At 51.3% G+C, this 23,246-nt stretch overlaps 2 protein-coding genes across 3 annotated transcripts in view; both read right to left on the reverse strand.

Annotated features, from left to right (window-relative positions):
- mcf2la (mcf.2 cell line derived transforming sequence-like a) overlaps positions 1 to 23,246 on the reverse strand; it is a 249,981-nt gene that overhangs the window by 188,676 nt on the left and 38,059 nt on the right. For both annotated transcript variants that reach the window (XM_067992473.1, XM_067992474.1), the window contains exon 2: positions 19,170 to 19,250. In XM_067992473.1, the coding sequence (XP_067848574.1) occupies positions 19,170 to 19,250 (81 nt within the window). The remainder of the gene's footprint in view (positions 1 to 19,169; positions 19,251 to 23,246) is intronic.
- On the reverse strand, positions 20,255 to 22,765 carry LOC137326879 (nascent polypeptide-associated complex subunit alpha, muscle-specific form-like; the record flags this gene model as incomplete). The annotated part of the gene is made up of 1 exon (XM_067992261.1): positions 20,255 to 22,765. A coding segment is annotated over one exon (2,511 nt), but the record flags the coding sequence as incomplete, so codon positions are not given.

Here is a 23,246-nt window from a genome sequence, read left to right on the forward strand (position 1 = left end):
ATTTCTTATGTGTGTGTGTGTGTCTGAGGGAAGTGGTAGGGAATGATAAAAAGGCCCAGAACTTTCCTGCACCGCAGACAATAAATTCTCCTAAAATTCAGCAGACAACAATGCTACAGGAGTTCAATGAAGAGCTGAGTATATGCATCATCACGGTACATGGTGCGCTGTATACTGGTAAACAAAAAAATGTGGTTGCCTATAGTGCAATGCATTGCTGTGCTTGTGCACACATTGATTGGAATACAATAAGATTGGTTGTCTTGCTCCTGTTTTCCAAAATATCAAGAAAGCTAACATACAACTTACAGAAAATAAAGCAATCCTGTTGTTGAATAGGGGTAATTTTACAAGTCTGTGCTGCCATCCAAATGGTTGAAAAATCATGGGCAGCACCAGCCTAAATCTCCCTGCAAGCAGTGCAGGCTGGTAAAATAGTCCGTTCAGTCTCACAGTGCAGGAGGAGATATGTCTCTGCACACTAAATCCTTTTCCAATTCAGTTTCAGTTATAAACGAACAATGTATCTAAGGTGTGGACTTGGGTCTGCTCTCCATTCCCAGGCGGTTAACTCACTGAATTAAGTGAAGCAGAAATGTCCTCAGGACAGAGACTGCACAGGAAACTATTATGGGATAATTCCTAAAGCAGCCAGAGTTACAATTTCAAACCAGCCCACAGTTACCCAACCACAGGAAACTAGAGGTTGGGAATGCAAATTCCTCATCTGAAACCAGCTAACTCAGACCAGCCCAGTAACCAAACTTGGGACCTTCTTTTATGGGGCTCAGTGCCACACCAGTCAGTGCATTTACCAGTTAAACCAGTAGGGAAGCTCTTTATCGGGCATCTTTTCAAAAACTCAATATGGCACACAAGGATATTTACCTCCACGGGCACCACGGTTATCTGATTTCCTCTGTCGCCCAAGAATCTATCCTTGGCCCCCTCTTTCTCATCTGCATGCTGCCCGTCGGTGGTATTATCCAAACACACAATGTCAGATTCCACAAGTACGTTGACAACACCCAGCTCTACCTCACTACAACCTCCCTCAACCCCTCCACTGTCTCTGATTTGTCACACTGCTTGTCCGACATCTAGTATTGAATGAGCAGAAATTGTCTCCAATTAAATAGTGGGACGACCGGAGCCACTGTCTTTGGTCCCCGCCACAAACTCCGTTCCTTCGCCACCGACCCCATCCCTCTCCCTGGCCACTGTCTGAGGCTGAGCTAGACTGTTGACAACGTCAGCATTCCATTTGACCCTGAGCTGAGCTTCCTACCTAATATTCTCTCCATCCCCAAGACCGCCGACTTCCACCTCTGCAACATCGCCCTTCTCCACCCCTGCCTCAGCCCATCTGCTGCTGAAACCTTTATCCATGCCTTTGTAACCTCCAGAAACATTCCATGCTCTCCTGACTGGCCTCCCACCTTTTGTAACCTTAAGCCCATCCAAAACTGTGCTGCCCGTATCCTAACTCGCACCAAGTTCCGTTCACCGATCACCCCTGTGCTCACTGACCTACATTGGCACCCGGTTCGGCAATGCCTCAGATTTAAAATGCTCATCCTTGTGTTCAAATCCCTCCACGTTCCCGCCCCACTCTGTCTCTGTAACCCCTACAACCCTCCAAGACCTCTGCGCTCCTCCAATTCGAGCCTCTTGTGCAGCCCAAATTTCCGTCACCCCACCATTGGCACCTGTACCTTCAGCTGCCTAGGCCCTAATCTCTGGAATTCTCTCTCTAAACCTCTTCGCTTTTCTACCTCTCTCTCCTCCTTTAAGACGCTCCTTAAAACCTACCTCTTTGACCAAGCTTATAGTCATCTGTTCTAATATTGCCTTTATGTGGCTCTGTGTCAAATTTTGTTTGATAACCACTCTTGTGAAGTGCCTTGGGATGTTTTACGACGTTAAAGGAGATATATAAATGCAAGTTGTTGTTGAAGCTCTTTTAAACTGTCCATTTCAACAGCCTTACCTCTTGCCTTATTTCACCGTTCTTTTGGTGGGAAGGCTCTGTCTCAGCCTCTTCTTACTACTAATTTTCTAATTTTATCGACTGTCCCCTGGTATTTGAACCCTTCAGTGAACAACTTGCCTGGACAGATTTCATTATTCCCCTTCATAGAAAAACAGACCATCTTCCTTAACCTTTCCTTAGAACTTAAATTCCTGTTGCCCAGAATTATCATTGTTACTTGCCTCTTCACTTTTTCAAGAGCAAGAATGCCCTTCCTGTGACCGTAACTGGATACAGGGCTCCAGATGGGGTCTGACCAACTTGAAGGCATTGCCTAACTTCAGGATTTTCCACAAGGAGAAGGCAGGAAATGCTGGGAGAGTCTGGAGGACCAGTGTTGGAGGAGCGCAGCTTAGTACTGAGCAATCCCACACGGCCTGCCCAAAATTTACTGGAGGCAACTGGGCAGGATTGCTAACTCTGGTTGGACGTATTCCTGGAGGTTTCATCATATGACCGCCCGCCTCCAATCGCCCCGCCAAACATCCTTTGTTCCCATCTCCAGTACTTTAATAACTAATAAACAAAAGTACTCAAAGAAAATGAAAAAAAGCACAATTTTTTTAATGCCCCTATGAATGTTGTCCTGGGTTACTCACAGCAGTGTCCTGGAGATTAATCTGTAATTCTTGGAGACTCCAGGGCAATCCTGAAGTGTTAGCAACCCTACAACGGGGGCAGGGTGTCTCAGGAGCTGCTGTAGTACTACTTGTTTCATTCCATTTTGAAAGGATCAGTTGACTGGTGGGAACAGTGTAAGTGGCAGGAATAGCAGCAGGCAAATGACATGCAAACTAGGAACATAGGAACAGGAGTAGGCCATTCAGCCCCTCGTGCCTGCTCCGCCATTTGATAAGATCATGGCTGATCTGTGATCTAACTCCATAGACCTGCCTTTGGCCCATATCCCTTAATACCTTTGGTTGCCAAAAAGCTATCTATCTCAGATTTAAATTTAGTAATTGAGCTAGTATCAATTGCCGTTTGCGGAAGAGTGTTCCAAACTTCTACAACCCTTTGTGTGTAGAAATGTTTTCTAATCTCACTCCTGAAAGGTCTGGCTCTAATTTTTAGACTGTGCCCCCTACTCCTAAAATCCCCAACCAGCAGAAATAGTTTCTCTCTATCCACCCTATCTGTTCCCCTTAATATCTTATAAACTTCGATCAGATCACCCCTTAACCTTCGAAACTCCAGAGAATACAACCCCAATTTGTGTAATCTCTCCTCGTAACTTAACCCTTGAAGTCCGGGTATCATTCTAGTAAACCTACGCTGCACTCCCTCCAAGGCCAATATGTCCTTACGAAGGTGCGGTGCCCAGAACTGCTCACAGTACTCCAGGTGCGGTCTAACCAGGGTTTTGTATAGCTGCAGCATAACTTCTGCCCCCTTGTACTCCAGTCCTCTAGATATAAAGGCCAGCATTCCACTTGCCTTATTGATTATTTTCTGCACCTGTTCATGACACTTCAATGATCTATGTACCTGAACCCCTAAGTCCCTTTGGACATCCACTGTTTTTAAACTTTTTACCATTTAGAAAGTACCCTGTTCTATCCTTTTTTGATCCAAAGTGGACGACCTCACCTTTGTCTACATTGAATTCCATTTGCCACAGTTTTGCCCATTCACCGAATCTATCAATATCACTTTGTAATTTTATGTTTTCATCTGCACTGCTTACAATGCCACCAATCTTTGTGTCATCGGCAAACTTAGATATGAGACTTTCTATGCCTTCATCTAAGTCGTTAATAAATATTGTGAATAATTGAGGCCCCAAGACAGATCCCTGCGGGACTCCACTAGTCACATCCTGCCAATGTGAGTACCTTCCCATTATCCCTACTCTCTGTCGCCTTTCGCTCAGCCAACTTCCTAACCAAGTCCGTACTTTTCCCTCGATTCCATGGGCTTCTATCTTAGCTAACAGTCTCTTATGTGGGACCTTATCAAATGCCTTCTTGAGGTCCATATAAATAACAACATCCATTGACATTCCCCTGTCCACTACTTTAGTCACCTCTTCAAAAAATTCAATCAGGTTTGTCAGGCACGACCTACCTTTCACAAATCCATGCTGGCTCTCTCTGATTAACTGAAAATTCTAGAGGTGTTCAGTCACCCTATCCTTAATTATAGACTCCAGCATTTTCCCCACAACAGATGTTAGGCTAACTGGTCTATAATTCCCCGGTTTCCCTCTCTCTTCTTTCTTAAAAAGCGGAGTGACATGTGCAATTTTCCAATCTAGAGGGACAGTTCCTGAATCTACTTTAAATTGTTTAAATAATACTTCATGGTTGTGAGGACTTTGTACAAATATTTTGTTTGTGTGCAATCAAAGGGAATTGATTCCCCTCTGCACAAGGGAATGGAAGGTAGACATGGCAGTGGCCTGTGAATATCATGGGCTGATGAATTCAAGACTACTGTTATCAACATGGTTTGCTAATCAACTGACCAAGAGCATAACAACTTCCATGTATGCAGCGCCTTTAATGTACAAAAATGTCCCACAGAGGTGCAATCAGATAAGAATGGATGCTGAACCAAAGGAGACATTAGGAGGAGTGACCAAAAGCTGGGTTAAACAGGCGCGTTTTAAAGAGGGTCTTCAAGGAAAATAGGGAGGTGGAGAGTGGGAGAGGTTTAAGGAGGGAATTCTAGGCGGCTGAAGCCACGGCTGCCAATAGTGGGGCGGAGGGAGCTAGGGGAGGCACAAGGTCAGAGTTGGCAGAACGGAGGGGGTTGTGGGTCTGGAAGAGGTTACAGAGATAGGGAGGGATGAGGCCATGAAGAGATTTAAACGTGAGGATGAGCATCTTAAAGATGAGACATTGGGGGACCAGGAGCCAATTTAGGTCAGCGCAGGGATGATGGGTCAGCAGAATTTGGTGCGGGATAGGATCGGGAAGCAGAGTTTTAGATAAGCTAAAGTTTACAGAGGGTGGAGTATGGGAGGCTGGCTAGGAGTACATTGGAATAGTCAAGTCTGGAAGTAATAAAGGTTTGGATGGAGCTTCAGCAGCAGAAAGGGAAAGGGCGGAGATAGGCATTATTCCGGAGCTGGAAGTACGCGGTCTTTGTCCTGGAGTGAATACGAGGTCGGAAGCGCAGCTTGGGGTTGAATAGGATGTTGAGGTTGTGAACAGTCTGGTTTAAAATAAGCCCATAACTTCCCTCTGTGCGTCTCTTGGCATCCTCCAAAGGGCCCATCGAGGCACTCGTCGCTGCTTCCTTACGAGCAGCAACCCCAACTGCCCCATCGTACACTCTCTCACCAACCTTCCCGCCCAGCACGCCCGCTGGGGGCTAATCTTACCAACCTCCTCCCCGTCCCATTCACCTCTCCCAGTGCTGACCCTGTGGACTCTGCCAGTGGATCAGCTATTACTGCCCCTCTCCGCATCTCCCTCCAGAATGTCCGTTCACTTGTGAACAAGGCCATTGCCATCCCTGAGCTTATTGTGGATGATTGCATTGACATCATGGCCTCGATAGAAATTTGGCTCACAGGTGATGACACCTTCCCCTTAATGAAGCCTCCCCGCCTGGCTATACCATCCACCACATGCCCCGCCCAGACTGCTACAGTTGTAGTGTGGCCATTATCACCATATCTCACCTTGGTCTGTCTCCCTACTCCTCTGGCTCCTTCTCCTCCTTTGAGCATCTCACCTTGTTCCATCCCTCTCAACTCTCTTTAAAATCCTCATTCTTTATCACCCACCCAAGTTTCTCACCAAGATATCGTCACTGCTTTCCTCCCTCAGCCTCCGAACTGAGCAACTTCGCATCCTCAGTGATTTCAACCTCCATCTCAAATCACCATGCTCTCTCTCCTCTGAGTTCATCGCTCTCCTATCCTCCCTTAATCTCTCCCTCCATATAAACACGCCTACCCATATTCACAGTCACCCACTCGACCTTGCCATCTCATGTGGCCTCTCTACTCCCATTGTGTCAATCACAGATAAGGCCATCTCTGATCACGTCCTTGTATCCCTCTCCACTCACATCACATTCCCCCTCCCAACTCCACTTCATTCTGTGTCCACCCATGGAAAAAACTCTCCCCCAAGTCACTTACAATTGCATTTTCAAATTCCCAACTGTCCAGCCTTTGGCCCTCCATTCATCACGACCATTCTGCGGCTACCGATCTGCTCAATCAGACGCTCATCTTCACCTTTGTCCCCATTAACACCATTACTCTCACTCATCCTGGTTGTTCCCCCGGTACGGCCCCCATCTACACTCCCTTAAGTCCAAGGGACGCAGACTTGAACGCTTATGACGAACAACTGGTTTAGCCATTCATCTCCAGATCTGGCTGGACCACATAAAGCACTATCAGGTCCTGCTCCCCTCTGCCAAAATTGCTCATTATTCCAAGATCATCCTGGAATGCAAAGATAACCCCAGGTTTTTCTTCACCACAAACTGTCTTCTTAAATCCCTCTCCCCTGCCCCCTCCACCCTGACCTCCAAGAAAAAATGCGAGGAGCTCATGGATTTCTGTCACTAAGATTGAGACCATCCATTCAGCTGCCTCTGCCGCTTCCCTCCCTTCCCCATCCCACCAAGTTAAACTTCCCCTAAGGTTCCCCCTGCCCGAGCCCTGAACTCGCATCTTTCTCTAGTTTCACTCCTATCTCACCTCATGTCCTCCCTGAGCTCATCTTGTCCATGAGATTCACCTCCTGCTCCTCAACCCTTTTCCAAAAAACTGCTGACCACCCAACTCAGAATCATAGAATGGTTACAGTGCAGGAGGAGGCCATTCGGCCCATCAAGCCCGTGCCGGCTCTTTGTAAGAGCAATCCAGTTAGTGCCATTCCCCCGCTCTTTCCCTGTAGCCCTGTAAATTTTTTCCCATCAAATATTTATCCAATTCCTTTTTGAAAGCCATGATTGAATCTGCTTCCACCGCCCTTTCAGGCAGAGCATTCCAGATCATAACTACTCACCGCGTAAAAAAGATTTTCCTCCTGTCGCCTTTGGTTCTTTTGCCAATCACCTTAAATCTGTGTCCTCTGGTTCTTGACCCTTCTGCCAATGGGCACAGTTTCTTTTAATTTACTTTATCTAAACCCTTCATCATCCCTTCTATCAAATCTTCTCTCAACCTTCTCTCGGTGAAGTGGGGGAAGGAGGTGCTGCTTTGCCTTGCTTTTCCTAACTTTTTCCGCAGAGCGGCAGCGGACCTGAGCAGAAGACTGAGAGTGGGGATAGAAGCAGCAGCAGACCTGCAACAAGAGACAACTACAGTGCGACGTCGCAGGTGAGGCAGGAGAGTCCGAGAGGTGAGCACAGTATAAAAGGAGAGACCAAAAGCGGGAGGAGAGTCTGAGAGGTGAACGCAGGGTAAATCTAAGGCAAGTCATGAAAGCACAGCTCGCACCCATGATATGCTCCTCCTGCACTATGTGGTAAGTCATGGACACTACCAGTGTCCCTGGTGACCGTGTGTTCAGGAAGTGTGTCCAGCTGCAGCTACTGGCTAACCGCATTTCGGAGCTGGAGCTGCGGGTGGATTCACTGTGGAGCATCCGCGATGCTGAGACTATCATGGATAGCACGTTCAGTGAGGTGGTCACACCGCAGGTAAAGATTACGCAGGCAGAAAGGAAATGGGTGACCACCAGGCAGAGTAAAAAGACCAGGCAGGTGGAGCAGGAGTCCCCTGGGGCCATCTCCCTCTCAGATATTCTGCTTTGGATACTGTTGGGGGAGATGGCTTATCAGGGGAAAGCAGCAAGAGCCAAGTTCGTGGCACCACGGGTGGCTCTGCTGCACAGGAGGGGAGGAAGAAGAGTGGCAGGGCTATAGTGATAGGGGATTCAATTGTAAGGGGAACAGATAGGCGTTTCTGCGGCCGTAAACATGACTCCAGGATGGTATGTTGCCTCCCTGGTGCTAGGGTCAAGGATGTCACGGAACGGCTGCAGGGGGAGGGTGAACAGCCAGTAGTCGTGGCCCATATCGGTACCAACGAGGGATGAGGTCCTGCAGGATGAATTCAAGGAGTTAGGAGATACATTAAAAAGCAGGACCTCAAAGGTAGTGATCTCAGGATTACTACCAGTGCCACGTGCTAGTGGGTATAGGAACAGAAGAATAGGCAGGATGAATGCTTGGCTGCAGGGATGGTGTAGGAGGGAGGGATTTCGATTCCTGGGACAGGTTCTGGGGAAGGTGGGACCTGCACAAGCGAGACGGGTTACACCCGAGCAGAACCGGGACCAATGTCCTTGTGGGGGTGTTTGCTAGTGCTGTTGGGGAAGGTTTGAACTAGAATGGCAGGGGGATGGGAACCTTAGCAGGGAGTCAGAAGGGAGTAAAGTTGAGAGCAGCAAGAGAGGGGAAGACCCAGGGGAAATTTACAATACAAATAGTACAAACAGTTGTTCAAGAACAAGTGAAAGGGAAAAGCGTAGAGCAGCAGAAAGAAAGTGTACTTTAGGCACTGCAGATAAAGTGAAAACTAGAAGGCGTAAGGCGATTATCCCAGCATCAAAGCTGAAGGTCAGACTAGGGTATGTGGCCCAACTAAGAGTTCTATATACAAATGCACAGAGTATAAGGAATAAATTAAATGAACTACAGGTTCAAATTCAAATTGGAGGGTATGACATGATTGCTATTACTGAGACATGGCTGCAGGATGGTCAGGATTGGGAACTAAATATACCGGGTTATAAGGTCTACAGGAGGGATAGGGAAAATGGAAGAGGGGGATGAGTAGTGTTAGTGATTAGAGACGAAATCAATTCAACGATAAAGGAGGATATAATGAGAGGTAAGCTGCCAACAGAGACCTTATGGGTTGAATTGAGAAATAGGAAAGGATCTAAGACTATAGTTGGAGTTGTGTATAGGACCTCTGGCAGCAGCTCTGAAGTGCTAGATTGTATAAATGCAGAGATTAGACAAGCGTGTGACAAAGGCGTATTGGTCTTAATGGGGGACTTTAACCTTCACATAGATTGGGAAAAGCAGACGAGCAACTGTCAGAAAGGTAGTGAATTTCTTGAGTGTGTCCGGGATAGTTTTCTACAGCAGTATGTCCGAGAGGCAGCAAGGGGACAAGCCATACTAGATTTAGTAATGAGTAACGAACCAGATTTAGTTAACAGCTTAACTGTACGTGAACATCTATCCAATAGTGATCATAACATGATCGAGTTCAATGTAGTGTTTGAAAGGGAAAAAAAGTGAGTCAGCTACTAAGATTCGAGACTTGGGTAAGGCCTACTTCAATGGGATGAGACAGAGACTGTCCACAGTAAACTGAGCAAATCTGTTAATGGGTAAAACGACTGATGATCAGTGGGAAATGTTTAATGAAACATTTAACGAGATACCGAATCAGTTTATACCCCTGAGGGGCAAGAACTCTACTTGCCAAAAAAAACAGCCATGGACAACTAAAGAGGTAAGGGACAGTATAAGACATAAGGAAAGGGCATACAAAAAGGCAAAAAATAGCACAGATCCTGGCGAATGGGAAAGATACAAAGATCAACAAAGGGTCACAAAACAGATAGTAAGAGCTACAAAAAGAGAGAATGAAAAGAAACTTGCAAGGGATATCAAAACCAATACAAAGAACTTTTATAGTTATATTAGGAAAAAGAGGGTAGTCAGGAGCAGTGTTGGCCCCTTAAAAACTGAAAGTGGGGATATTGTCATTGACAATGGGGAAATGGCGGACATGTTGAATAATTACTTTGTGTCAGTATTTACAGTAGAAAAAGAAGATAGCATGCCAGAAATCCCAAGAAAACTAATATTGAATCGGGGACAGGGACTCAATAAAATTAACATTAGTAAAGCAACAGTAATGAAGAAAATAATAGCACTAAAGAGTGACAAATCCCCAGGACCAGATGGTTTCCATCCCAGGGTTTTAAAGGAAGTAGGTGAGCACATTGCAGATGCCCTAACTATAATCTTTCAAAGTTCTCTAGATTCAGGAACTGTCCCTGTAGATTGGAAAATTGCACATGTCACTCCGTTTTTTAAGAAAGGAGAGAGAGGGAAACCGGGGAATTATAGACCAGTTAGCCTAACATCTGTTGTGGGGAAAATGCTGGAGTCGATAATTAAGGATAGGGTGACTGAACACCTCGAGAATTTTCAGTTAATCAGGGAGAGCCAGCATGGATTTGTGAAAGGTTGATCGTGCCTGACAAACCTGATTGAATTTTTTGAAGAGGTGACTAAAGTAGTGGACAGGGGAATGTCAATGGATGTTATTTATATGGACTTCCAGAAGGCATTTGATAAGGTCCCAAATAAGAGACTGTTAGCTAAGATAGAAGCACATGGAATTGAGGGAAAAGTACGGACTTGGTTAGGAAATTGGCTGAGCGAAAGGCGACAGAGAGTAGGGATAATGGGAAGGTACTCACATTGGCAGGACGTGACTAGTGAAGTCCCGCAGGGATCTGTCTTGGGGCCTCAATTATTCACAATATTTATTAACGACTTAGATGAAGGCATAGAAAGTCTCATATCTAACTTTGCTGATGACACAAAGATTGGTGGCATTGTAAGCAGTGTAGATGAAAACATAAAATTACAAAGGGATATTGATAGATTAAGTGAATGGGCAAAATTGTGGCAAATGGAATTCAATGTCGACAAATGTGAGGTCATCCACTTTGGATCAAAAAAGGATAGAACAGGGGACTTTCTAAATGGTAAAAAGTTAAAAACCGTGGATGTCCAAAGGGACTTAGGGGTTCAGGTACATAGATCATTGAAGTGTCATGAACGGGTGCAGAAAATAATCAATAAGGCTAATGGAATGCTGGCCTTTATATCTAGAGGACTGGAGTACAAGGGGGCAGAAGTTATGCTGCAGCTATACAAAACCCTGGTTAGACCGCACCTGGAGTACTGTGAGCAGTTCTGGGCACCGCACCTTCGGAAGGACATATTGGCCTGGGAGGTAGTGCAGCGTAGGTTTACTCGAATGATACCCGGACTTCAAGGGTTAAGTTACGAGGAGAGATTACACAAATTAGGGTTGTATTCTCTAGAGTTTCGAAGGTTAAGGGGTGATCTGATCGAAGTTTATAAGATATTAAGGGGAACAGATAGGGTGGATAGATAGAAATTATTTCCGCTGGTTGGGGATTCTAGGAGTTGGGGGCAGTCTAAAAATTAGAGCCAGACCTCTCAGGAGCAAGATTAGAAAACATTTCTACACACAAAGGGTGGTAGAAGTTTGGAACTCTCTTCCGCAAACGGCAATTGATACTAGCTCAATTGCTAAATTTAAATCCGAGATAGATAGCTTTTTGGCAACCAAAGGTATTAAGGGATATGGGCCAAAGGCAGGTATATCGAGCTAGATCACAGATCAGCCATGATCTTATCAAATGGCGGAGCAGGCACGAGGGGCTGAATGGCCTACTCCTGTTCCTATGTTCCTGTGCTCTGAGGAGAACAATTCCATCTTCTCCAGTCTATCCTCAACCTGTCCTGCCACCTTCAAAGATTTGTGCACATATACCCCCAGGTCTCTCTGTTCCTACATCCTCTTTAGAATTGTACCATTTAGTTCATATTGCCTCTCCTTATTCTTCTCGCCAAAATGTATCACTTCACACTTCGCTGCGTTAAATTTCATCTACCATGTGTCTGCCCATTCCACCAGCCTGTCTATGTCCTCTTGAAATCTATTACAATCCTCCTCACTGTTTACTATATTTCCAAGTTTTGTGTCACCTGCAAATTTTGAAATTGTGCCCTGTACACCCAAGACCAAATCACTAATATATATCAAAAAAAGCAGCGGTCCTAGAACTGACCCCTGGGGAACACCATTGCAAAACTTCCTTCAGTCCAAAAAACAACCAACCATTCACCTCTACTCTCTGTTTCTTGTCACTTAGCCAATTTCGTATCCATGCTGCCACTGCCCCTTTTATTCCATGGGTTTCAATTTTGCTGACAAGCCTATTATGTGGCACTTTATCAAACGCCTTTTGAAAGTTCACATACACAACATCAACCCTCTCTGTTACTTCATCAAAAAACTCAATCAAGCTAGTGAAACATGATTTGTCTTTAACAAATCAGTGCTGGCTTTCCTTTATTAATCCACACTTGTCCAAGTGACTATTAATTTTGTCCCAGATTATCGTTTCTAAAAGTTTCCCCATCACCAAGGTTAAACTGACTGGCCTATAGTTGTACACTTTATCCTTACATCCTTTTTTGAACTTCCCTTCCTGGCCTCCATGTTAGCTGACATTGCTAATGGTTCTCTCTCCTCAGGTGCTGTCTCCCTCCCCTTCAAATCTGCCATCATCACCCTCAAAAAATACCCTCCCTTGATCCTTCTGTCCTTGCAAACTACCGCCCCAACTCTAACCTCCTTTTCCTCTCCAAAGTCCTTGAACATGTTGTCATCTCCCAAGTCCGTGCCCATCTTTCCCGCAACTCCACGTTTGAATCCCTCCAATCAGGATTCCTTCCCTGCCACAGCACTGAAACGGCCCTTATTAAAGTCACAAATGACATTCTGTGTAATTGTGACCATGGTAAACTCTCCCTCCTCATCCTTCTCACCTGTCTGCTGGCTTTGACACAGTTGACAACACCATCCTCCTCCAACGCCTCTCCTCCATCGTCCAGCTGGGTCCGACTGCCCTTGCATTCTTTTTTTTTATTCGTTCACGGGATGTGGGCGTTGCTGGCGAGGCCAGCATTTATTGCCCATCCCTAATTGCCCTCGAGAAGGTGGTGGTGAGCCGCCTTCTTGAACCGCTGCAGTCCGTGTGGTGACGGTTCTCCCACAGTGCTGTTAGGAAGGGAGTTCCAGGATTTTGACCCAGCGACAATGAAGGAACGGCGATATATTTCCAAGTCGGGATGGTGTGTGACTTGGAGGGGAACGTGCAGGTGGTGTTGTTCCCATGCGCCTGCTGCTCTTGTCCTTCTAGGTGGTAGAGGTCGCGGGTTTGGGAGGTGCTGTCGAAGAAGCCTTGGCGAGTTGCTGCAGTGCATCCTGTGGATGGTACACACTGCAGCCACAGTGCGCCGGTGGTGAAGGGAGTGAATGTTTAGGGTGGTGGATGGGGTGCCAATCAAGCGGGCTGCTTTATCTTGGATGGTGTCGAGCTTCTTGAGTGTTGTTGGAGCTGCACTCATCCAGGCAAGTGGAGAGTATTCCATCACACACCTGACTTGTGCCTTGTCGATGGTGGAAAGGCTTTGGGGAGTCAGGTGAGTCACTCGCCGCAGAATACCCAGCCTCCGACCTGCTCTCGTAGCCACAGTATTTATATGGCTGGTCCAGTTCAGTTTCTGGTCAATGGTGACCCCCAGGATGTTGATGGTGGGGGATTCGGCGATGGTAATGCCGTTGAATGTCAAGGGGAGGTGGTTAGACTCTCTCTTGTTGGAGATGGCCTTGCATTCTTATCATCATTCTTATCAATCCAGTCATAACCAGAGAGTCACTTGCAATGGCTTCTCTTCCTTCTCCAGCACCGTTACTGCTGGAGTCTCCAAGGATCTATCCTTGCTCCCCTCCTGTTTCTCATTTACATGCTGCTCCTCAGCGACATCATCCGAAAACACGCAAAGTTCCACATGTACGCTGAAGACAACCAGCTCTACCTCAACACCACCTCTTTCGACCCTTCCACTATCTCTGATTTGTCACACTGCTTGTCTGACAACTAGTACTGGACGAGCAAAGATTTCCTCCAATTAAATATTAGGAAGACCGAAGTCATTGGGGGTAATTTTAACCCCCAAGAACAGTGGGCTGGGGGCAGGTGGGTAGTAAAAATTGTTGAAATCTTCAGTAGGACCGCATCTCGGCTTAAGGCACTTAATTTTTTGTGTATTAGAAATGGAAAATGAACATAACCTTACCTGCTCAGGTTTCCCATCGCTTCTGATTCACATTGGGTGAAAGCAGGCGGGAAGAACCGGATCCATGAGTTGAGTGCCTTTATTGCACTGCTGGTGGGCCCGGAGGAACAGGAGTGCTTCACCCAGGCCCAACAAGCTCACCTGGCACGACAGGAACCCCCCTCATCCCCCACCTGATCTTCTCCAAGTCCCACCCGATTTCATCCATATCTCCCACCTCCCTCCCTCCACAGCCCACGATCTCTCTCTCCTTCCCTCCCCCCTCTCCGATTTGCATCTCCTTTCCCTCCTGACAGGCAGCCAGCCTGTCAATTTTGCCACCTGGCGCGTGGGAAACCCGGAAGCACAAATACTTACCTACAATTGAGTTGTGATCGCAGAATGCGACGCACTCACTTGACTTCTGGGTTCCCTAAGCAAATACCTACCCATGCGCTGGGTTCCCGGCTCCGAGCTAAAATCATGCCCATTGTCATGGGTCCCCGCCACAAATTCCGTTCTCTAGCCACCGACTCCATCCCTCTCCCTGGCCACTGTCTGAGGCTGAACTAGACTGTTCTCAACCTTGGTGTCCTATTTGACCCTGAGCTGAGCTTCCAACCACATATCCGCTCCATCACAAGACCGCCTATTTCCACCTCCATAATATCGCCCATCTCTGCCTCTACCTCAGCTTATCTGCTGCTGAAACTCTCATCCTTGCCTTTGTTACCTCTAGACTGGACTAGTCCAATGCTCTCCTGGCCGGCCTCCCATCTTGCACCCTCCGTAAACTTGAGCTCATCCAAAACTCTGCTGCCCATATCCTAACTCGCATCAAGTCACCCATCACCCCTGTGCTCGCTGACCTACATTGACTCCTGGTCCAGCAACTCCTCAATTTTAAAATTCTCAGCCTTGTTTTCAAATCCCTCTGTGGCCTCATCCCTCCCGATCTCGGCAACCCCCTCCAGCCCTACAACCCTCCGAGGTCTCTGTGCTCTTCCAATTCTGGCCTCTTGCGTATCCCCGATTTTCTTCGCTTCACCATTGGTGGCCATGCCTAAGCTTTGGAATTCTGGAAGGCCAGTGAGGAAAATAGAGGCTAAAATGTAAATGTGGATTAAAATATTTCTATCTCACAATCATTGCCTGAATTGCAAAATGTTTCCTGAATTTAGACAGATTAATTTGTATCCCACCAATGGTGATTTCAGTGGTAGTTCTCACCAACTGTACCAGTACCTTTCAGTGAAACATCTTCAGCCCAGGCTGATAATTAGCAGGAGTTAATAGCCAATCAATGTAATGATTGATCAAGGGACGGGTCCTTTATATATACACCTCAGTTTCAAACTCTCCAATATTCTCCATCACAGTTCACTGTGATTCATGACTAGCAGGCACATTCTGGATACCTCTAATTATACACAGGTTTGATCAAGATACAAGCCATGTAATACTAACTATGTAAGCAACAAATCTCAACTATCAAGTGTGAAGGAAACAAAAGTGTGGATAAAGGTTTCGGGCTGAGGTAGTGATGGAGGTGGGCAATGTTACAGATAATGAAACTTGGTGCTGGATAAAATGTGGGATTTCAAACCCAGTTTAGCTAGAGATCAAACAAAACGCAAAGGTTTCACACGGTCTGGTTCAGCTTAAGTGAATGGCCGGGGAAGGGAAAGAAGGCAGTGGCAAGGGAATGAGGTTCATCACAGGAGTCTGTTTCAAAGTAATAAAACGTCTCAAAACTTCAGAGATTCTCCAAATTAGAAACACACATTTATGAAAAGAAGTTTATTCCTGGAACTTGTCTATTCGTGGACACTTTTGGAGTAGACAGTTTCTGGCCATGGAGATGTGGCATAATTATTAGTCTGCTCTCAGACCTGACAAGCCTTTCATGTTAATTGACAAGTTTACATTGGTGACAGATTTGCTTGACATTAGTTGTGTGTCCGTAGTTGACAGATATGATGAAAACTCACTACTGAGTCAACTGCAGGCATGCAACTAATGTTAAGCAATTCTGTCACCAATGCAAACTTGTCAATTAACACATTAAGTTATCTATGTAGACAAAAGCGATTCATCAATATTTGAAGTGCCATTTTGCCTGCCTACCAGTGAGGTGTATTCTCTCCAACACAGGACGATCAAGCCAGCAGCGAGACACTGCAGATAGATTCTCTCCCCATGTGCCGTTACTCTGTCTGGCTCTGAATTATGTCCCCATGTGCAGTAATTCAAGGGCCCACAGTACTGGCCTGGCTCTGAATTATGTCCCCATGTGCAGTAATTCAAGGGCCCACAGTACTGGCCTGGCTCTGAATTATGTCCCCATGTGCAGTAATTCAAGGGCCCACAGTACTGGCCTGGCTCTGAATTATGTCCCCATGCGCAGTAATTCAAGGGCCCACAGTACTGGCCTGGCTCTGAATTATGTCCCCATGTGCAGTAATTCAAGGGCCCACAGTACTGGCCTGGCTCTGAATTATGTCCCCATGTGCAGTAATTCAAGGGCCCACAGTACTGGCCTGGCTCTGAATTATGTCCCCATGTGCAGTAATTCAAGGGCCCACAGTACTGGCCTGGCTCTGAATTATGTCCCCATGCGCAGTAATTCAAGGGCCCACAGTACTGGCGTGGCTCTGAATTATGTCCCCATGTGCAGTAATTCAAGGGCCCACAGTACTGGCCTGGCTCTGAATTATGTCCCCATGCGCAGTAATTCAAGGGCCCACAGTACTGGCCTGGCTCTGAATTATGTCCCCATGTGCAGTAATTCAAGGGCCCACAGTACTGGCCTGGCTCTGAATTATGTCCCCATGTGCAGTAATTCAAGGGCCCACAGTACTGGCCTGGCTCTGAATTATGTCCCCATGTGCAGTAATTCAAGGGCCCACAGTACTGGCCTGGCTCTGAATTATGTCCCCATGTGCAGTAATTCAAGGGCCCACAGTACTGGCCTGGCTCTGAATTATGTCCCCATGCGCAGTAATTCAAGGGCCCACAGTACTGGCCTGGCTCTGAATTATGTCCCCATGTGCAGTAATTCAAGGGCCCACAGTACTGGCCTGGCTCTGAATTATGTCCCCATGTGCAGTAATTCAAGGGCCCACAGTACTGGCGTGGCTCTGAATTATGTCCCCATGTGCAGTAATTCAAGGGCCCACAGTACTGGCCTGGCTCTGAATTATGTCCCCATGTGCAGTAATTCAAGGGCCCACAGTACTGGCCTGGCTCTGAATTATGTCCCCATGTGCAGTAATTCAAGGGCCCACAGTACTGGCCTGGCTCTGAATTATGTCCCCATGTGCAGTAATTCAAGGGCCCACAGTACTGGCCTGGCTCTGAATTATGTCCCCATGTGCAGTAATTCAAGGGCCCACAGTACTGGCCTGGCTCTGAATTATGTCCCCATGTGCAGTAATTCAAGGGCCCACAGTACTGGCCTGGCTCTGAATTATGTCCCCATGTGCTGTAATTCAAGGGCCCACAGTACTGGTCTGACACTTAATTCTGTCCCTGTGTGCAATAATTAAAGAGCCCACAGTACTGGCCTGGTTCTGAATTCTTTCCATGCCATTTTGCGTACCTGCCAGTGACGTGTATTCTCTCCAATACAGGACTATCAAGCCAGTAGCGAGACACTGCAGATAGATTCTCTCCCCATGTGCCGTTATTAAAGTACCGGCCTGGCTCTGAACTCTCCCCGTGTGCAATTATTAATAGCCCACAGTACCGGCCTGGCTCTGAACTCTATCCCCGTGTGCAGTAATTAAAGGGCCCACAGTACTGGCCTGGCTCTGAACTCTGTCCCCATGTGCTGATTTATTGACAAATAAAATAATATGGTTGTAACAAAGGCACATGTAAAATTCTAAACAGCACAATAATTATATGAAAAGCTTGAAGCAGTAAATGCATGTCTTTAATCTACCCTTTTAGAAAGCTGCCTTTTGCAACAGCTTCTTGCAATGTAACAGTTCCTTTGGGTGAATAAGCCGAGCCCATTTTTTCATGACTCATTGTCCATAGTCTCAATCCATTTCATTCACTGTTTATTCAAGCATCCTTTACCCAGATAGTCTGCTGTTTTCCCATAAGAACTGCTTCCCACTCGCACATTCACCTCTTAGACCAGTTGTTTTTCTTGAGTGCTGTCAATCAATCATGATTATTGCCCTTGAGAAGACGGCTCACCACCACCTTCTCAAGGGCAATTAGGGATGGGCAATAAATGCTGGCCTTGCCAGCGACGCCCACATCCCATGAACAAATAAAAAAAATCAGAACAATATCATGCAGATGATTACATGACTTGCTAATGAGAAGTTAAATGTACAGGGTCTGGAGTTTCCACTCTTGTTACTCCAGCTCCTAGGCATCACTTCTGCGATTCCCTGCTGGGAGTGACTGAGTCATATAATATACCCACCCATATATGGATGGCCGTATTGAAATCGTATGGAATCGAACAGAAATACGTCATCCAATGTATTTTGCACCAGTTTTGCCACTACAAAACTGAGTGCAAGGAACAGCTGTTCATCCCTAGCATGCAGTGTTGCTGTGGGCTACACAGTGCCCCTTTAAACTTAAAGGGGGAAAGGCATGTGCAATCAAACACAGAGTAATCAATAGTGTACACTTGTGCATTTTTTTAAATTTTGATTTTTTTTTTGAATACTTTAACAGGGAACAAAGAGCAAGGCCTTCTACAGCCAATAGGCATCCCTCCCTTTATGCACATTCCCTAGCAAATTGACCCCCATCGATGATGTGGATCGATTTCACGATTCCAGAAAATCTAGGTTGTATTTCAAACACCCATCACCAGTTCTAGCCCTATTTTACACAATTCAATTCACCTCTACAAGAGCCTTTATCTTAACTGCTTCCTAATTAAAAAAAAGATTTCCTCTCCCATGTAGTCTGAATATAGTGTTTTCCATTTTGTACCTGTCAAAGGAGCAGTCTCCATTTTAAATCCTAGCTATTTGAAACTGTACAAACTGAAGACTTAAATTCCGATTTTACTAACAATAACAAATCACGATTCAAAATAATCACTTAATAACTAGCTTTTTAAAGTCAAATTGTTGTTGCTACTTTATAATATTTACAAGTTGCACCTCCCCATCCTGAAACACAAAGGAACTGCAATCTCAGTTCAGTACCACACATCTCAATGGGACAAAGGCATCATGAGGAAGTGATAGGTGGAGTACACAAAAACCCTTACCTGAGAGAATGGCAAATTGTTTGGCCAGCTGTTCAGTGATGTCAGCAGCATACAAAGCACTGTCTTGCTGCATGATTTCATCTAGAAAAGAAAACAAAACAATGAGGATCCTTAACTCTAGGTGACATTTAAAAAAATCTGGTGTTCCTTGCACCCAGAATAATTATTTATACAATACAAATATCGCATTACACTGTAGCCTTTGATCACTTCAGTAGTATAATACAATTTTTGTATTGTATAATTAATTATTCCTCAACTTGGTGAGACAGCAACATCAAGGTACATTTAGAAGCCATCCTGAATTGGACTACCTGGTTAAAACATGGCACGGGGGCGAAGAGGGGAGAGGCGACGGGGGCGAAGGGGCGAGAGGCGACGGGGGCGAAGGGGCGAGAGGCGACGGGGGCGAAGGGGCGAGAGGCGACGGGGGCGAAGGGGCGAGAGGCGACGGGGGCGAAGGGGCGAGAGGCGACGGGGGCGAAGGGGCGAGAGGCGACGGGGGCGAAGGGGCGAGAGGCGACGGGGGCGAAGGGGCGAGAGGCGACGGGGGCGAAGGGGCGAGAGGCGACGGGGGCGAAGGGGCGAGAGGCGACGGGGGCGAAGGGGCGAGAGGCGACGGGGGCGAAGGGGCGAGAGGCGACGGGGGCGAAGGGGCGAGAGGCGACGGGGGCGAAGAGGGCGAGAGGCGACGGGGGCGAAGGGGCGAGAGGCGACGGGGGCGAAGGGGCGAGAGGCGACGGGGGCGAAGGGGCGAGAGGCGACGGGGGCGAAGGGGCGAGAGGCGACGGGGGCGAAGGGGCGAGAGGCGACGGGGGCGAAGGGGCGAGAGGCGACGGGGGCGAAGGGGCGAGAGGCGACGGGGGCGAAGGGGCGAGAGGCGACGGGGGCGAAGGGGCGAGAGGCGACGGGGGCGAAGGGGCGAGAGGCGACGGGGGCGAAGGGGCGAGAGGCGACGGGGGCGAAGGGGCGAGAGGCGACGGGGGCGAAGGGGCGAGAGGCGACGGGGGCGAAGGGGCGAGAGGCGACGGGGGCGAAGGGGCGAGAGGCGACGGGGGCGAAGGGGCGAGAGGCGACGGGGGCGAAGGGGCGAGAGGCGACGGGGGCGAAGGGGCGAGAGGCGACGGGGGCGAAGGGGCGAGAGGCGACGGGGGCGAAGGGGCGAGAGGCGACGGGGGCGAAGGGGCGAGAGGCGACGGGGGCGAAGGGTCGAGAGGCGACGGGGGCGAAGGGTCGAGAGGCGACGGGGGCGAAGGGTCGAGAGGCGACGGGGGCGAAGGGGCGAGAGGCGACGGGGGCGAAGGGGCGAGAGGCGACGGGGGCGAAGGGGCGAGAGGCGACGGGGGCGAAGGGGCGAGAGGCGACGGGGGCGAAGGGGCGAGAGGCGACGGGGGCGAAGGGGCGAGAGGCGACGGGGGCGAAGGGGCGAGAGGCGACGGGGGCGAAGGGGCGAGAGGCGACGGGGGCGAAGGGGCGAGAGGCGACGGGGGCGAAGGGGCGAGAGGCGACGGGGGCGAAGGGGCGAGAGGCGACGGGGGCGAAGGGGCGAGAGGCGACGGGGGCGAAGGGGCGAGAGGCGACGGGGGCGAAGGGGCGAGAGGCGACGGGGGCGAAGGGGCGAGAGGCGACGGGGGCGAAGGGGCGAGAGGCGACGGGGGCGAAGGGGCGAGAGGCGACGGGGGCGAAGGGGCGAGAGGCGACGGGGGCGAAGGGGCGAGAGGCGACGGGGGCGAAGGGGCGAGAGGCGACGGGGGCGAAGGGGCGAGAGGCGACGGGGGCGAAGGGGCGAGAGGCGACGGGGGCGAAGGGGCGAGAGGCGACGGGGGCGAAGGGGCGAGAGGCGACGGGGGCGAAGGGGCGAGAGGCGACGGGGGCGAAGGGGCGAGAGGCGACGGGGGCGAAGGGGCGAGAGGCGACGGGGGCGAAGGGGCGAGAGGCGACGGGGGCGAAGGGGCGAGAGGCGACGGGGGCGAAGGGGCGAGAGGCGACGGGGGCGAAGGGGCGAGAGGCGACGGGGGCGAAGGGGCGAGAGGCGACGGGGGCGAAGGGGCGAGAGGCGACGGGGGCGAAGGGGCGAGAGGCGACGGGGGCGAAGGGGCGAGAGGCGACGGGGGCGAAGGGGCGAGAGGCGACGGGGGCGAAGGGGCGAGAGGCGACGGGGGCGAAGGGGCGAGAGGCGACGGGGGCGAAGGGGCGAGAGGCGACGGGGGCGAAGGGGCGAGAGGCGACGGGGGCGAAGGGGCGAGAGGCGACGGGGGCGAAGGGGCGAGAGGCGACGGGGGCGAAGGGGCGAGAGGCGACGGGGGCGAAGGGGCGAGAGGCGACGGGGGCGAAGGGGCGAGAGGCGACGGGGGCGAAGGGGCGAGAGGCGACGGGGGCGAAGGGGCGAGAGGCGACGGGGGCGAAGGGGCGAGAGGCGACGGGGGCGAAGGGGCGAGAGGCGACGGGGGCGAAGGGGCGAGAGGCGACGGGGGCGAAGGGGCGAGAGGCGACGGGGGCGAAGGGGCGAGAGGCGACGGGGGCGAAGGGGCGAGAGGCGACGGGGGCGAAGGGGCGAGAGGCGACGGGGGCGAAGGGGCGAGAGGCGACGGGGGCGAAGGGGCGAGAGGCGACGGGGGCGAAGGGGCGAGAGGCGACGGGGGCGAAGGGGCGAGAGGCGACGGGGGCGAAGGGGCGAGAGGCGACGGGGGCGAAGGGGCGAGAGGCGACGGGGGCGAAGGGGCGAGAGGCGACGGGGGCGAAGGGGCGAGAGGCGACGGGGGCGAAGGGGCGAGAGGCGACGGGGGCGAAGGGGCGAGAGGCGACGGGGGCGAAGGGGCGAGAGGCGACGGGGGCGAAGGGGCGAGAGGCGACGGGGGCGAAGGGGCGAGAGGCGACGGGGGCGAAGGGGCGAGAGGCGACGGGGGCGAAGGGGCGAGAGGCGACGGGGGCGAAGGGGCGAGAGGCGACGGGGGCGAAGGGGCGAGAGGCGACGGGGGCGAAGGGGCGAGAGGCGACGGGGGCGAAGGGGCGAGAGGCGACGGGGGCGAAGGGGCGAGAGGCGACGGGGGCGAAGGGGCGAGAGGCGACGGGGGCGAAGGGGCGAGAGGCGACGGGGGCGAAGGGGCGAGAGGCGACGGGGGCGAAGGGGCGAGAGGCGACGGGGGCGAAGGGGCGAGAGGCGACGGGGGCGAAGGGGCGAGAGGCGACGGGGGCGAAGGGGCGAGAGGCGACGGGGGCGAAGGGGCGAGAGGCGACGGGGGCGAAGGGGCGAGAGGCGACGGGGGCGAAGGGGCGAGAGGCGACGGGGGCGAAGGGGCGAGAGGCGACGGGGGCGAAGGGGCGAGAGGCGACGGGGGCGAAGGGGCGAGAGGCGACGGGGGCGAAGGGGCGAGAGGCGACGGGGGCGAAGGGGCGAGAGGCGACGGGGGCGAAGGGGCGAGAGGCGACGGGGGCGAAGGGGCGAGAGGCGACGGGGGCGAAGGGGCGAGAGGCGACGGGGGCGAAGGGGCGAGAGGCGACGGGGGCGAAGGGGCGAGAGGCGACGGGGGCGAAGGGGCGAGAGGCGACGGGGGCGAAGGGGCGAGAGGCGACGGGGGCGAAGGGGCGAGAGGCGACGGGGGCGAAGGGGCGAGAGGCGACGGGGGCGAAGGGGCGAGAGGCGACGGGGGCGAAGGGGCGAGAGGCGACGGGGGCGAAGGGGCGAGAGGCGACGGGGGCGAAGGGGCGAGAGGCGACGGGGGCGAAGGGGCGAGAGGCGACGGGGGCGAAGGGGCGAGAGGCGACGGGGGCGAAGGGGCGAGAGGCGACGGGGGCGAAGGGGCGAGAGGCGACGGGGGCGAAGGGGCGAGAGGCGACGGGGGCGAAGGGGCGAGAGGCGACGGGGGCGAAGGGGCGAGAGGCGACGGGGGCGAAGGGGCGAGAGGCGACGGGGGCGAAGGGGCGAGAGGCGACGGGGGCGAAGGGGCGAGAGGCGACGGGGGCGAAGGGGCGAGAGGCGACGGGGGCGAAGGGGCGAGAGGCGACGGGGGCGAAGGGGCGAGAGGCGACGGGGGCGAAGGGGCGAGAGGCGACGGGGGCGAAGGGGCGAGAGGCGAC

Source organism: Heptranchias perlo, chromosome 11, assembly GCF_035084215.1.
Source record: "Heptranchias perlo isolate sHepPer1 chromosome 11, sHepPer1.hap1, whole genome shotgun sequence".
Classification (NCBI taxonomy): Eukaryota; Metazoa; Chordata; class Chondrichthyes; order Hexanchiformes; family Hexanchidae; genus Heptranchias; species Heptranchias perlo.